This window comes from Pristiophorus japonicus, chromosome 5 (genome assembly GCF_044704955.1).
Source record: "Pristiophorus japonicus isolate sPriJap1 chromosome 5, sPriJap1.hap1, whole genome shotgun sequence".
NCBI classification, from domain to species: domain Eukaryota; kingdom Metazoa; phylum Chordata; class Chondrichthyes; family Pristiophoridae; genus Pristiophorus; species Pristiophorus japonicus.
Genome location: NC_091981.1, coordinates 195,393,588 through 195,410,661, shown reverse-complemented (window position 1 = coordinate 195,410,661; position 17,074 = coordinate 195,393,588). Strand labels below are relative to the sequence as shown.

The 17,074-nt window shown below is 40.5% G+C and overlaps 1 protein-coding gene across 3 annotated transcripts in view; it reads right to left on the bottom strand.

Moving 5' to 3' along the window:
- Positions 1-300: 300 nt before the first annotated feature.
- ezh2 (enhancer of zeste 2 polycomb repressive complex 2 subunit) overlaps positions 301-17,074 on the bottom strand; it is a 124,475-nt gene continuing 107,701 nt past the window's right edge. For 2 of the 3 annotated variants that reach the window (XM_070881188.1, XM_070881189.1), the window contains 6 exons: positions 16,514-16,692; positions 10,090-10,185; positions 8,608-8,689; positions 8,427-8,507; positions 7,884-7,968; positions 301-608 (listed from right to left, as the gene is read on the bottom strand). In XM_070881188.1, the coding sequence (XP_070737289.1) occupies positions 548-608; positions 7,884-7,968; positions 8,427-8,507; positions 8,608-8,689; positions 10,090-10,185; positions 16,514-16,692 (584 nt within the window). In that variant the 3' untranslated portion in view covers positions 301-547. Of the gene's footprint in view, positions 609-7,883; positions 7,969-8,426; positions 8,508-8,607; positions 8,690-10,089; positions 10,186-10,247; positions 10,320-16,513; positions 16,693-17,074 lie in introns of those variants that run through there. The other variant, XM_070881190.1, reaches the window with a different exon arrangement.

The window sequence follows — 17,074 nt, the reverse complement described above, 5'->3', positions numbered from 1 at the left end:
AAGCTGAGTAAAGGAGTACTTGCAGATGAAGGTTGGGGATGAGGGCCTGCAGTACCTCCCAGAATATTGAGGGGAAGTGTTTCATACAACCAGAATATTGAGGGGAAGTGTTTCATACAACACAAGTGACACTGCCACTACTACTTCTGAAGTCCTGTTTTGAGGACGGAAGATACGGTTGAGCAATCCAGCACTGCTCCTTACTTTTCATGCCTGAAAGTGGAACATGTTCTGTTCTTCACTATTCTTTCAAGAAACATAACCAAAAAGAACATGAATGTTCAAAAATGTAAAGTCACATTAAAATTCAAGTATTTTTTATTGATATAATTGCACCAACAGCTCACCCCACTGGTGTATCGCAAAAGTACAGATATAAAAACTGGCAGCTTTTGAAAAATGAAAGCTTTAATTTTTACAATATAAATTATTGTCACAGTAGTTTTTTTTTATCAACTAGAGTTGCTTCAAATATCTCCATACAGTACATAGAAATCCTGAAATATAAAACCAGCTGCCCATGTTTTCAACTTGAGGCAGTTTAATTTCATGGGATTTCCATCTCTCTCTCTATACCAACATATTTAAGGGCATCCGCTTGACTGTACCTAAAAAAATATAAAAATGAAAATGATTTGTAAGTGATGTTTAGTCCAGCCATACAATCATAGCTACAGCACAGAAATGGATTGGTCCCAAATTTGATGCAGCAATTTTCCCTGATCTAGTATCTCTCTCTACCCATAATCCTTTAATATTCCTCTTGCAAGCAACTGTCCATTTTCCTTTTAAAATGACTCATGGACGCTGCTGCAATACCAGTAAAGAATTCCTCCATTTAAAAATATTTTCCTTGATACTCCCCTTAATTTTTAAGCATACATTTGTGTCGCCTTGTTATTGTTTCACCAACCAATGGAAATACTAACTTTACTTTATCTTAAGCCTTAATAGGATCACAGTACATCCAATTTACTTTCTACTATCCTGATAGTCACATGATATATAATAATACTGAGTTTTTGACATTTGGTCTCCTCACCTTAAAAGGGATGCAACAAAGGTTCACTAGATTCCTGGGATGAGAAGGCTGTCCCAGCAGGAATGTAGAATAGGCCTATATTCTCATTGTAACACATAAAATTCTTACACGGCTTGACAGGGTAGATTGCTGGGAAGATTTTTCCCCTGGCTGGGGAGTCTGGAAGGTCAGTCTCTGACCCCCTTATTCTGCCATTTAGGACTGAGATGAGATGACACTTCTGCACTCTTGTGAATCTTCAAAATTCTATACCTCAGAGGGTTGTGGATGCTCAGTCAGAGTATATTAGAGAGAGATCAATAGATTTTTGGACACTAAGGGAACCAAGGGATATCGGGATAGGGCAGGAAAGTGGAGTTGAGGTAGAAGATCAACCATGATATCTTATTGAATGACCGAGCAGACTCGAGGGGCCATATGCACTTCTGCTCCTATTTCTTATGTTCAATCTCAGTCGACAGCAGACCAGACAGGACACGAGGAAAACCCTAGCAGTCTCCCAAGCAAGCTATATGTGGCAGTGTCATGCCAAACTATTCATCTACTGTATCTCAAAATATTTTCTGAAATAAATCTATAATTTACAGTTAATGGATCAATACTATCTGCTTCCAGCATCTCTCTGCCGAGTCTGTTCCATAGATTGACCATTTACTCACTGAAATATCGTGTTCACATTAGTTTTGAATTTACCCACTTTCAAGCGCAGTCCATGTCCTCTGTTTCTAGCGTTAATTAGTTCTGGAGGAGGTGAAATAACTTCATGATCTATATTATTTTGTCCCTTTAGAATCCTAAAACCACCTCGAAACCTTTCAGTACGAAACATGCCCAATTTATAATCCAATCCCTCAAGCATTCTGGTTGCTTTCTGTACCCTTTAATAATCTAAGACCTGCATCAGGTCACACCTCAACTTTTGCTCCAGTGAAGAAAAACCTAATTTTGCAACTTTCTTTTCATAACTGTAATCTTGCATCCCCGCTACCATTCGAATGAATCAATGCTGTACCTTTTCTGTTGCTTTTATATCCTTCCTAAAGTGGAGTGCTTAAAATTAAGCAATACTTCATCTGCAGCTTAGCACAATTCCACCTAACTTAGCCAGGAGTGAAATTCAAAGCTTGAAAGGGAACATTAAGTCAACAACAATCCATAATGTTTGAAGAGTTAAAATCTTAAGCAAATACCTCCCCTGAGGTTATCCCCCCCCCCCCCCCCCCCCCCCCAAGGTATTCAATTCCTACCTGCCCCAATGCAGCCAGCAAATCTACACATCCATCATCCTCAGGGCATGCAATCCCATGTCTCACCAATAACCACCTCTGTGCTGTTAAGACTTCCTGATAAAAAAATTGTGAACATGTCCTCCAACTGGACATCAGAACAAACATTTTCAGCCTCTTCTCCTTTCCCACCAATTCAATTCTCCTCCTCAGCCATTCACTCAGGCCACATAAAACATCGGCCTCCTGTTTGACCCAGAGTCAAGTTTCAAACCCCTCAGCTTTTCACTAGAGTGTGGATGTATATGGTAATGGCCAGTAAATGTATGAAGCTTATGAAAATAATTAATTTGTCTTTCCACCTCCCATTTACTTACATTTATTTTGCACCTTTCACGACAACCGAATATTGTCCCTTCAAAGCGTAGTCCACCAAGACTGCTCAATTCTATCAACAATTTTGTCTGCCTCACCTCCAAAATGCATATCCACCATTTTGTCACCTATAGACTCTTCGTGTGATGTCCAGTGAAATCAGTGGTCAGATAATCAGTAGAATGCCAGTGATTTTCTAATTGGCACCAACTGCATGCTGGATCCCTCCATAAACTGCAACTTGCTCTAAACTCAGCTGTCCTTATCCTATCTTGCTCATCTATAATCCGTCCTGGACAGTCTATACTGGCTCTCTGTCCTTCAACACACTGAATTTGTGTGGTCTGAATTTAAAATTGTGGTCCGCATCTTCAAATCGCTCGATGGCCTTGCCCGCTTCCTACCTTGCAGCCCCTCCTACAGATCTCCAACTGTGGCTTTTTGTGTGGCCATCCTTCTCTTAGTCCCACAACTGGAGATAGAGCCTTCAGCTACCTCAGCCCTACTCTCAAATTCCATTCTTGGATTGCTCCACTTCTCTCCACCTGAAGATGTTAAGCTTCAACTCCTCTACCAACTCTTACATGACTCAGTACTTCATTTTTATTCTTCCCCTGAAAGCACAGTAGGATGGTTTTTCTAAATTAAAGTCACTATAAATTACAAGCTCTTTGCTGATATTAAGGTTTTAATCAGCAGCACTCAAACCACATTGTGTGAAAGATCTGGACAGAATCATTGAAAAAGATTCATTATACCCTTAAAGGAGCTAACTTTACTGCAACAATATTTGCCTTTTAGGTTGCTGGTTGAGTGATCCATCACCAGTTTAAAAACTATGGGAATTTTTTTTTGCCTGGTAGAAATTTAGTGTAATGTTTAAGTTAGCAATACATACACAACTTGAAAATTTGCATTCATGAAGCAACCCCCCCCCACCCCCAAAGCAAAATAAATAAAGTATCTGATATGAAAAATGAAGATCTAAGAAGCTCTGTATTACTGAGGCACAAATACAAATTTGCACAATTTCAAAAAGAACTGTGACTTGACAGAAAACACTGACAAAGGACAGTTCAAATAAAGGGATTTGCATTTTTCTCATTGACAGCTTCCGTGGAAGTAGACTTCCAGCTACCAGTCGATCCTTCTGTGACCTTGTCTGATTTTTATATTCGAGGTTATATGTGACCGCAAATGTAATGCCCCTATTTAAAACAGGAGGAAAACAAAAAGCAGTAAACTATTAACCAGTTAGCCCAACATCTGTCATTTGGAAAATGCTGGAGTCCATTATTAAGGAAGCAGTAGCGGGACATTGGGAAAAACACAATTCAATCAAGCAGAGTCAGCATGGTTTTATGAAAGGGAAATCATGTTTGACAAATTTTCTGGAGTTCTTTGAGGATGTAACGAGCAGTGTGGATAAAGGGGAACCAGTGATGTATTTGGATTTCCAGAAGGCATTCGATAAGGTGCCACATAAGAGATTACTGCACAAGATAAAAGCTCACGGGGTTGGGGGTAATATATTAGCATGGATAGAGGATTGGCTAACTAACAGAAAGTCGGGATAAATGGGTCATTTTCCGGTTGGCGAACAGTGACTAGTGGGGTGCCACAGGGATTGGTGCTGGGTTCTCAAGTATTTACAATCTTTATTAATGACTTGAATGAAGGGACAGAGTGTAATGTAGCCAAGTTTGCCGCTGATACAAAGATAGGTGGGAAAGCAAATTATGAAGAGGACACACAAAATCTACGTAAGTAGGCAAAAATTTTGTAGATGGAGAATAATGTGGGAAAATGTGAGGTTATCCACTTTGGCAGAAATAATAGAAAAGCAAATTATAATTTTGATGGAGAAAAATTGCAAAGTGCTGCAGTAGAGACACACCTGGGGGTCCTTGTGCATGAAACACAAAGTTAGTATGCAGGTACATCAAGTAATCAAGAAGGCAAATGGAATGATGGCCTTTATTGCAAGGGGGATAGAGTATAAAAGCAGAGTCGTCATGCTACAACTGTACAGGGTATTGCTGAGGCCACACCTGCGTACAGTTTTGGTCTCCATATTTAAGGAAGGACATACTATATTGGAGGCTGTTCAGAGAAGGTTCAATAGGTTGATTCCAGAGATGAGGGGGTTGACTTGTGAGGATCGGTTGAGTAGTTTGGGCCTATACACATTGGAGTTCAGAAGAATGAGAGGTGATCTTATTGAAACATGTAAGATAATGAGGGGGCTCGACAGAGAGGATATTTCCACTCATGGGGGAAACTAAAAATAGGGGACATAGAATACAGGACCGCCATTTAAAACTGAGATGAGGAGAAGTTTCTTCTCTCAAAGGGTTGTAAATCTATGGAATTCTCTGCCGCAGAGAGCTGTGGAGGCTGGGTCATTGAATATATTTAAGGCAGAGATAGATTTTTGAGCAATAAGGGAACAGGCAGAAAAGTGGAGCCGAGTCCATGATCAGATCTGCCATGATCTTATTAAATGGCAGAGAAGACTCGAGGGGCCAAATGGCCTACACCTGTTCCTATTTCTTATGTTCTTATGTACACAGTGCAACTCTTGACACCAACAGCACGTCTCATTATCATCTGCCTCTGAGTGGGAAGGAAGTCAAGATCAGTTGCAGTGTTTCACACAGGATAAAATGGGGCAAGTCAACATCAGACACTCAAAAATTGTTGATGGACAAGGGTTGAAAGAACCAGCGAAAAAGAACTTGGAAGTTATGGAAGATTTTCTTTTGCTGCTAAGAGACCATGAACTTTCCCATTAGGTAGAACGTCAGTGGAAATGGAGAATTCCAGAGACCCGGGTACTGCTCATTTTCATGTTGCAGGGTGAACATTGGGTGTGTGGAGAGACCAGGAAGTGATTGTGGGGATTCGGTGACCATTTTCAGAAGTGGCGAATTGGTAGCATCCTGTTTCCTCTATTATCTACTTCGGGAGTGCCCAGAAATTGACAATATTTCCAGGGTTTCTGCAGTTTTTACAAAGTTACTGCAGACACGGGTAATCACCTTCGTGGAAATTCAACCCATGATTTCTAGCTTACCCATTTTCAAAGGGAAATTGAGGATTAAGAGGGGAAAAAAAAAATCAATGGTCACGTTTGACAAAAACACATTTAAAATTTCAGGTAACAGTGACAGTGATTCCAAAAACATTAAACATGACAGATGGTGATCAGGCTCAACCATTTTGATGGATAACTCAAATGAAGTTTGAATTATTCGGGTCACCAGCTCTTAAAAGGGACAAGCTACTGTGCACTCACCGACAGTACCTCAAGCAAGTTACTGTGCACTCAGCGACAGTATCTCAAGCAAGCTACTGTGCACTCAGCGACAGTAGAAACATAGAAAATAGGTGCAGGAGTAGGCCATTCGGCCTTTCGAGCCTGCACCGCCATTCAATGAGTTCATGGCTGAACATGCAACTTCAGTACCCCATTCCTGCTTTCTCGCCATACCCCTTGATCCCCCTAGTAGTAAGGACTACATCTAACTCCTTTTTGAATATATTTAGTGAATTGGCCTCAACAACTCTGCGGTAGAGAATTCCACAGGTTCACCACTCTCTGGGTGAAGAAGTTTCTTCTCGTCTCGGTCCTAAATGGCTTACCCCTTATCCTTATCCCGGTTCTGGACTTCCCCAACATTGGGAACATTCTTCCTGCATCTAACCTGTCTAAACCAGTCAGAATTTTAAACGTTCCTATGAGATCCTCCCTCATTCTTCTGAACTCCAGTGAATACAAGCCCAGTTGATCCAGTCGTTCTTGATATTGTCAGTCCCACCATCCCGGGAATCAGTTTGGTGAACCTTCGCTGCACTCCTTCCTCAAGTTAGGAGACCAAAACTGTACACAATACTCCAGGTGTGGCCTCACCAAGGCCCTGCACAACTGTAGTAACACCTCCCTGCCCCTGTACTCAAATCCCCTCGCTATGAAGGCCAACATGCCATTTGCTTTCTTAACCGCCTGCTGTACCTGCATGCCAACCTTCAATGACTGATGTACCATGACACCCAGGTCTCTTTGCACCTCCCCTTTTCCTAATGTGTCAACATTCAGATAATAGTCTGTCTCTCTGTTTTTAAACCACCAAAGTGGATAACCTCACATTTATCCACATTATACTTCATCTGCCATGCATTTGCCCACTCACCTAACCTATCCAAGTCACTCTGCAGCCTCATAGCATCCTCCTCGCAGCTCACACTGCCACCCAACTTAGTGTCATCCGCAAATTTGGAGATAATACATTTAATCCCCTCGTCTAAATCATTAATGTACAATGTAAACAGCTGGGGCCTCAGCACAGAACCTTGGCGGTACCCCACTAGTCACTGTCTGCCATTCTGAAAAGTACCCATTTACTCCTACTCTTTGCTTCCTGTCTGCCAATAAGTTCTCAATCCACGTCAGCACACTTCCCCCAATCCCATGTGCTTTAACTTTGCACATTAATCTCTTGTGTGGGATCTTGTCGAAAGCCTTCTGAAAATCCAAATATACCACATCAACTGGTTCTCCCTTGTCCACGCTACTGGAAACATCCTCAAAAAATTCCAGATGATTTGTCAAGCATGATTTCCCTTTCACAAATCTATGCTGACTTGGACCCATCATGTCACCTCTTTCCAAACGCGCTGCTATGACATCCTTAATAATTGATTCCATCATTTTACCCACTACCGATGTCAGTCCCTGTTTTCTCTCTCCCTCCTTTTTTTTTTTAAAAAGTGGGGTTACATTGGCTACCCTCAACTCCATAGGAACTGATCCAGGGTCTATGGAATGTTGGAAAATGACTGTCAATGTATCTGCTATTTCCAGAGGGATTTCAGTTTACAACAAATAAGCCTGTTTCCAATTCCTAATTTATTCCTACTTATGGATGGCACTTATGAAATGTAACAGTGATACCTCTGTCACTGATTAATATGGTTAGATATTTAAAATGAAAAATATCTTCAAATTTAATATGTAGGATTGCAAAACTAAATTTTTCATGGATGAATACATTTGAAAATTTATTTTACACTAACCCTTATGCATTTTCTCACTTTCTAATCACATGATTTTAGCAATGTTCTAATAAAAAGGTGAAATAGGAAAGTTATGACATACTTTAAAACATTATTTTGAAAGCATATTAAAGACAAGCCCTATTCTCCCAAACACTCATGCTGCAGCATGGGGATGTTCATACCTGTAGTCAAAGAATAACTCTTCTCCAGTCTGGATCGCTCTTTTGGCAAAGATGCCTATTCTATGGTCTCCATTAACCATCATTACTAAATCAGGAGAGAAAAAAAGTATAAAAACTCTATGCTTATGTTCCATATCACTCAACAAAATTGTATTTCCACTCTTAAACTTTGTTATGGACCCAGCAATAAACCATTACAGAACTGTTTTCTGACAGCCATAGCTCTTGTATATCATTTTACATTCTAAGGTGGCATTTTTATTACAAAGCTGCTACTGGAGCAATGGGATGTTGACCTGCATTTTTTTTCTGGACACTCAAGTCATTCATAAAGGCTAGCAATGCAGTTTTTTTGACATTGATGATCTACTTGCATCTTCTCAAGATCAGGGGATATCTGTGGCCAGATACTTAGAAGGATAAGCATGTGCACCTTGCTGTAAAGTCACAATCACAATACAATCGAAAAAAGTTTTCCATTCATCAGCAGATACTGCTTCCATTGACGAGCCCAAAAAATGAAAAACGCAAAATGATACTTACCTTTGGCATAACAGTTAGGATTGACAGAATGGTTTGCAAAACGTATTTTGTTGCCCTTGCGTGTTGCATCAACAACAAAGTCTGAAAAAGATGAAGAAATATTAGAAACAATGGTTTCTCCAATCACAATTCTCTCTGTGGCTTTATCTATACAGGTCACCTAAATTGGGAATGCTCATACCATTGTTGAGGTTGAAGAGGAAGCTGCACATATATTTATCGTAAACTTTGCCACGACGATCAGCTTCATCCTGAGATATAATCTGAAAAACAGCTTGGATTAATTATTGCATCACCAATATATTGCAAATTAAAATGCTGCTTCTTCCACTACACTGACCACTGATCATGTTATCACATTTATGACCTTCACAACACTACCATTAAATCTGAGGAGTGGTGGGGACTTTCTTGGAGGATAGCTCAAATGTGTGACAAAGTGCAAAAAATGTAATATAGAAACTTAGTAGCCTTAAAAGTATGTTTCTAACAAAGCAACAAATTATACCATCCACACCCAAGTGTTCAGTTTCCGAATGTTCTGCATTTTATTCTAGATTGTACAGCTGTAGGTGTACGGAATAGCAGGATTATAGCATGTGACAGTTAAAATTATTCAGGGTATGATTAGAATATGTTAACCTTCAGAAGTGTCAGATTCAAGTGTCCAAAGAAATTACACCAATACTTAGGACAGGGTAATAAACACTGACATTTTGGTATTCATGTTTTGTTAATTGACTGATCCAGAATATTTTAAAATTTGTTTGTTGAATACTGGTTTTCAGCTTTCTAAATGTCTGCTGCAGTTTGTCACAGGAGAAATAATAAAGTAGTGTCTGAAATCCCATGAAATGAACAAATGTAATAAAACACATGGTAGGTGCTTTGATAAAACTTTTCAATGAGGGCAAGACTGGTAACAAAACAAGATACTGACTCCAAAAGTGAAAAAAAAACAGGCTCCAAATACACACACATTCAACATCGCCCATACACATTAAAGTGGGATCCCTCATGCGGGAGGAGGGACCGCGGAAGAGGAGGGGGGTGGAGAAGTGGCACTGCAGGGGGGGGGGGGGGAGAAAGAGAAACGGGACTGCATTGGGGGGGGGAAGAGAGAGGGGGAGAGAAGGGAAAGAGAAGCGGGACTGCAAAGGGAGGGGGGTGGGGAGGGGAGGAGGAGGAGGAGCAAAGGGGGGGGGGGGGAGGAGGAGGAGGGGGGAGGGAGGAGCAGGAGCAGGGAGGGAGGGAGGGAGGGAGGGAAGCAGGACTGAGGGAGAGAAGCAAGACTGGACCGGGGGGAGGGGGTGACTGCAGGGGTGCCGGTATGGGAGGGAGAGTGTGCGCGCGGGGTTGAGAAAGAGTGCGCGTGGGGGGGGTTTGAGAAAGAGTGCATAAATATCCAAAAATATGATCTGCACAAAAAAAAAATAGAAATTCACGGCACAGAAGGAAGCCAGTCAGTCCAGTGTCTAGATATAAACCTAGTCAAGCCTTTTTAAAAACTGGCTGGAAATACTCCTCTACCACATTTTGTGTGTCGTACATTACTTGATCAACTGTATATATGCTGCCTAAACAGGCATTCACTACGCCCCCACCCCCCACAACAAATTCCAATACGTAACCCTCAAAGTGTGCAAGTGACTTTGCAACTAACCTCTCCACAATATTCAGAGATGAATTCATTTTTCTGCACTGGCTCTTTGATGAAGATGCCCCATCCAGCCACATCAGATGGTGCTAGCAGTAAGTGCTGTTACATAGGAGAGGAGAATATGAACAGTCAAAAACTTTTCATTTTCACTTTGATGACGACAAAAAAAAAAAATAGGTCTTGATTACATTTCACACTTTCAGACGAGGGTATCTGGTGAAAATAACATAAGCCTGAAGATAAAAGAAATAGGAAAATGAGAATAAAGATCAGACCAAGATAAAGTTGTCAGGGAACAGATACAGTTATAGAACACAAGTATAAATGACTTGTAAAGTGAGTGGAACGATTAACAAAAATGGATTAAATTGCTTGTACAGCAATGTACAGTATCCAAAACAAAAACAGGGGAACTGGAGGCAATAATTTACAGTGAGGAGCCAGATGTAGCAGGGTTAATTGTAACATGGCTACATAAAGAACAGGACTGGTAGCTAAATATTTCAGGATATAATGTATTTAGAAAGAGGGGATGGGGCAATAGAGATAATGGCAGTAGAAAAAAGGGACATAACCAACATCAAGATAGAAACAGAATCCATATGGATGGAGTGAAAGGATAAGAGTGATTGATTACATCAATAGGGGTATTCTATAGCTCACCTAATATTGGAAGGGAAGTGGAGGAAGAAATATGCAAGAAAATCAATGAAATGAGTAAAAGAAATAGAATAATCATGGGAGATTTCAATTACCCCGAAATAAACTGGCTAGAAGTAGGTACATGGGAAAAGGGAATGGAGTTTTTACGGTGCGTTCAGGACTCCTTTCTTACCCAGTACGTAAGAAGCCCAAGAGAGGAATCACTGCTGGATCTAGTAATGGGAAATGAACCAGAGCAGACAACAGAAGTATGGGAACATCTGGGCAATAACGATCACAACATAATAAAGTTTAAAATAATGATTGAAGACGACTAAAGTAATAGATTGGGAAAAAAATTGACAGACAGAAAACATGGCTACATAAAGAACAGGATCGGTAGTTAAATATTGCAGGATATAATGTATTTAGAAAGAGGGGAAAGGATAACAATGGTAGTAAAAAGATGATCATGAGAGTTTCGGAGAAATATATTCTGTTAGAAGGCAAGAACAAACAAGCCAATAATAAAACACCATGGATGAATAAACAGCTAAGGGTAAAAACTGAAACTAAAGAAAAATGCATACACAAACACGTAGGCAATAAAGGGGAGGATGACAAAAGGGAATATGAGGGAAAAAAATGTTTAATTAGAAAAGCAAAGAGGAACTACGAAATTAAATGACCAAGGAATAAAGAAAGAAATATAGGTATGACATCTGAAATCTGGAAACCTCAGGACTGAGGCCGTTCCAGATATTGGAACATCTTTGCCTGGGCCGAGGTAGGTGGGTGGGGGAGGGAGGAGGAGGAGGAGGAGGAGGAGGAGGAGGAGGGGGAGGGAGAGAGAGAGAGAGAGGGGGAGATCGGGCAGGGGGATGCCAGATTTCAGAACATTCCGGATTTCGGTCGCTCAACCTGTAGCAACGTATTCTACAGAGACATAAACAAAAGAAAAACCATGATAGGGATAAGACCACTAAACTCACAGATAGTGACAGAAATACCAAATAGTTACTTTGCCTCAGTATTTTGTAGGAAGACCAAAAAGGTGGACACAACATTTGACGAAGAGATCAAAGATAGAAAGAAAGGGGGGGGGGGGGTGGGGGGGAATAGAAATTGCTAAACTAATCCAACTTAGAGAGGATAAAACCCCTGGTCCACATGGATTGCATCCACACATTAAAATAAGTTAGGAAAGAGATAGCGGAGGCACTATTACATTAGAAAAGGGAATAATGCCTGGTGAGCTTTTCCAGCATATTCGGTTTTTGTGCCAAGATTGCCAGTACCTGTACTTTTTGCTGATATTATTCAGTGCCGGTCAAAGTTGATACCTAGTCATTTAGACAATGAGATAGAACATTCTACCACAAGCTTGATGCCAAGTTCTGCACAAAGGGTACTCAGTCAATACTAAAACAGGGATTTAAGTCTTCCCTTATAGCAATGGCCAGTTACCAAACACTGGTCATTACACAGGCAGTCCAGAGCTTCTCTAATTTTGACCAAAATGAAGTCTTAGGACATTAACTGAAGCAAAGGTGTGGAAGTCAACGGGTCTCCAATCTTGCCCTCAGACTCAGCAGTACTTTAGATAAAGATCACCCCCTATAGTGACGTTGAAGTTCCATACTGCCTGAAAGAGATTATTTGTTCTTGTATTTTTTAAAGTTTCCAGGGCAATACTGGTGTGCATAAGATTGTGAATTACCATACTTTTCCCTCCCCCATGATCATTTTTTATTATTTCAAGATGAACTCAACTAGTAGGGCATTCAATTTAGACCTTTTACACAAGGACTAGAAGTTACTTGAATATTAGCAGAACCATGGAAAATCCAAATGAAATTTCAGAGAAATTAATTGAGATGAAGTAACAGAATGGTGTCTTGTATGAAATAGGAGCTGAGGGGCACTCCACGGTCACTCCAAGACATCAAACTCTCAACATACATGTCATGGTTCTTCCTACTTGGTTGACGGTTTGTTTGTTTGTATTTGATATTTGAATGAAGAATAATATTTAATTATGGGTGGAAGTTTCTAGAAAATAAGCTTGCAAAAATAGTGTACAGGAAAACATTTTATAAACACAACCCTATTTTTGAAGTGGTATCAGAGAGTAGACAAGGGTAATGTAGTAAAGTAATTTATCTAGATTTTCAAAAGGTCCTTCGATGAGGTACCACATAATAGACTAATGAAGATGATCAGAGAATGCAGAATCAGGGGACAAGTAGCAGAATGGATAGCAAGCTGGCTTCAAGACATTAAGCAGAGAGTCAGAGTAAAGGGTAGCTATTCACAGTGGCAGAAGGTGGAAAGTGGGGTCCCACAAGGATCAGTGCCAGGACCACTATTGTTCACAATTTATATTAACGATTTAGACGTTGGAATCAAAAACACAATTTCTAAAATTGCGGATGACATCCAATTTGGATGTGGGGGTGGGCACACGAGCGAGTCAATACTGAGGGGGACAGCAACAAGTTACAAGAGGATATAAATAAACTTGTAGAATGGGCATACAAGTATCAAATGAATTTCAACACAGATAAATGTGAAGTATCACATTTTGGTAGGAAGAATAGAGAGGTCACTTATTACTAGGTGGTGCAAGTCTCGGTGGGGTAGAGGAGCAAAGTAATCGGAGTACAAATACACAAATCACCAAGTATTGACACAGGTTAACAAGGCTATTAAAAAAGCAAACCAAGCAGTAGGGTTTATTTCTAGAAGGATAGAATTGAAAAGTAGTGAAGTTATGCTAAATTTGTATCGGACCATGGTTAGACCTCACTGAGTACTGTGTACAATTCTGATCATATATTATAAAAAGGAGAGGGGTCCTGGAGAGGGTGCAAAAAAGATTTACAAGCATTATACCAAAAATGCGAGGGTATACCTATCAGGAAAGGATGAACAGGCTGGGTCTCTCTTCTCTTGAAAAAAGGCTGAGGGGTGATCTAATAGGGGCTTTAAAATTATGAAAGATTTTGATAGAGCAGATACAGAGTGTTTCCACTTGTGGGGAAGAGCATAACTAGTGGCCATCATTATAAGATAGTCACCAAGAAATCAAATGGGGCATTTAGAAGCAACTTCTTTACCAAAGTGGCGAGAATGTGGAACGCACTACCAAAAGGCATGGTCGACGCAAATAGTATAGATGCATTTAAGGGGAGGCTAGAGAAGCATATGAGGGAGAAGGGAATAGAGGGTTATGCTGATAGAGTTAGATGAGAAAAGACAGGAGCAGGCTTGTGTGGAGCAAAAACACTGGCATGGACTGAATGGCCTGTTTCTGTGCCGTATATCTTATGTAATCCAATGAATTAAAGTATAAAAACATAACATAAGAAATAGGTTCGGGAGTAGGCTATACAGCCCCTCGAGCCTGCTCCCCCATTCTATAGGATCATGGCTGATCTGATCATAGACTCAGCTCCACCTCCTTGCACCTCCTATTTCGGTCTTAAATTTATTCAATGTCCCAGCTTCCACAGCTCTCTGAAACAGCAAATTCCACAGATTTACAACCCTCAGTGAAGAAATTTCTCCTCATCTCAGTTTTAAATGGGCAGCCCCTTATTCTCAGATCCTATCTAGTTCTCGTCTCCCCATCAGTGAAAACGGGACTGGACAGGTTCGATGCAGGAAGAATGTTCCCGATGTTGGGGGAAGTCCAGAACCAGGGGACATCGTCTTCGGATAAGGGGTAGGCCATTTAGAAACTTCTTCACTCAGAGTTGTTAACCTGTGGAATTCTCTGCCGCAGAGAGTTGTTGACGCCAGTTCATTGGATATATTTAAGAGGGAGTTAGATATGGCCCTTACGGCTAAGGGGATCAAGGGGTATGGAGAGAAAGCAGGAAAGGGGTACTGAAGGAATGATCAGCCATGATCTTATTGAATGGCGGTGCAGGGTCGAAGGGCCGAATGGCCTTGTCCTGCACCTATTTTCTATGTTTCTAACCTCGTCAAGCCCCTTCATAATCTTACACGTTTCGATAAGATCACCTCTCATTCTTCTGAATTCCAATGAGTAAAGGCCTAACCTACTCAACCTTTCCTCATAAGTCAATCCCCTCATCTTTGTAATCAACCTAGTGAACCTTTTCTGAACTGCCTCCAAAGCAAGTATATCCTTTCGTAAATATGGAAACCAAAACTGCACGCAGTATTCCAGGTGTGGCCTCACCAATACCCTGTATAGCTATAGCAAGACTTCCTTGCTTTTATACTCCATTCCCTTTGCAATAAAGGCCAAGATTCCATTGGCCTTCCTGATCATTTGCTGTACCTGCATACTAACCTTGTGTTTCATGCACAAGTACCCCCAGGTCCCACTGTACTGCAGCACTTTGCAATCTTTCTCCATTTAAATAATAACTTGCTTTGATTTTTTTCTGCCAAAGTGCATGACCTCGCACTTTCCAACATTATACTCCATCTGCCAAATTTTTGCCCACTCACTTAGCCTGTCTATGTCCCCTTTTGCAAATTTTGTGTGTCCTCCTCACACATTACTTTTCCTCCCATCTTTGTATCGTCAGCAAACTTGGCTTCCAAGTCGTTAATATAGATTGTAAATAGTTGGGGTCCCAGCACTGATCCCTGCGGCACCTCACTTGTTACTGATTGCCAACCGGAGAATGAACCATTTATCCTGACTCTCTGTTTTCTGCTAGTTAGCCAATCCTCTATCCATGCTAATATATTACCCCCAACTCCATGAACTTTTATCTTGTGCAGTAACCTTTTATGTGGCACCTTGTCAAATGCCTTCTGGAAATCCAAATACACCACATCCACTGGTTCCCTTTATCCACCCTGTTCGTTACACCCTCAAAGAATTCCAGCAAATTTGTCAAACATGACTTCCCCTTCATAAATTCATGCTGACTCTGCCTGACCGAATTTTGCTTTTCCAAATATCCTCTACTGCTTCTTTAATAATGGACTCCCAACATTTTCCCAACCACAGATGTTTGGCTAACTGGTCTATAAAGTTTCCTGCTTTTTGTCTGCCTCCTTTTTTTTTTTTTTAAAATAGGGGCGTCACATTTGCAGTTTTCCAATTTGCTGGGAAATCTCCAGAATCCAGGGAATTTTGGTAAATTACAACCAAGCATCCACTATCCCTGCCACTACTTCTCTTAAGACCCTAGGATGAAAGCCATCAGGTCCAGGGGATTTATCTGCCTTTAGTCCCATTATCTTACTGAGTACCACCTCCTTAGTGATTGTGATTGTGTTAAGTTCCTCCCCCGCTATAGCCCATTGACTATCCACTGTTGGGATATTGTTTGTGTCCTCTACCGTAAAGACTGATAGAAAATATTTGTTCAGAGTTTCTGCCATCTCCATGTTCCACATTACTAATTCCCCGGTCTCGTCCTCTAAGGGACCAACATTTACTTTAGCCACTCTTTTCCTTTTTATTTACCTATAGAAACTCTTGCTATCTGTTTTTATATTTTGTGCTAGTTTACTTTCATAGTCTATCTTCCCTTTCCTAATCATTTTTTTAAAATCATTCTTTGCTGGCTTTTAAAAGCTTCCCAGTCCTCTGTCCTCCCACTAGTTTTGACCACTTTGTATGCCCTTGCTTTTAATTGGATACTGTTCTTTATGTCTTTAGTTAGCCACAGATGGCATCATCTGAATAAACATGCCAATAGACTTTACAGGGGCGCAAAGTTGTCATAGTTTTTAAAAACAAGATACAGAATTTAGATTTAGCAGTAACAATGTAAAAACATTCAATAATCACCTTTTTGGATCCTCTCTGGATGCTGCAGTTTTTGCAGGACACATTCTTACTATCCCAGTGATCAGCAGCTCCACAGGTTTGGCACAAGTCAGGATCACACTCGCGCACAGCAAGGTAACAAGGACACTGCTTGGTGTTGCATTGAGCCTTGCAACGACAGCCAGGGAATCTGTTCTGACCTAATGGAAAAATATTTTGCTGAATTAAGTATTTAATTAGCATTTAAAGCTTCTTGAAAAGACTACTTGCACTTTACGTGCTCCATCATCTCAACAGCTTCACTATATTTTCTCAATGTGTTAGTGTGTACAACCAAGATAGTGAACTCTGACTAAATACAGGATTAGTTACTCTATTTCAGCACGTGAATAAAATCTGAATCTAAATCCTACACCAAGTTGTATTAGGAGTTCACATCAAATTAGTTTAATTGCCCTCAACTACAATTTGAGGGCAAGAACCAATAAATGAAACAGGAACTGAAATATAGTGATAGTGTGTGCATCACATCTTGCATATAATTATTGTATATTGTTGCAATAACTATGAAAATATTAATTA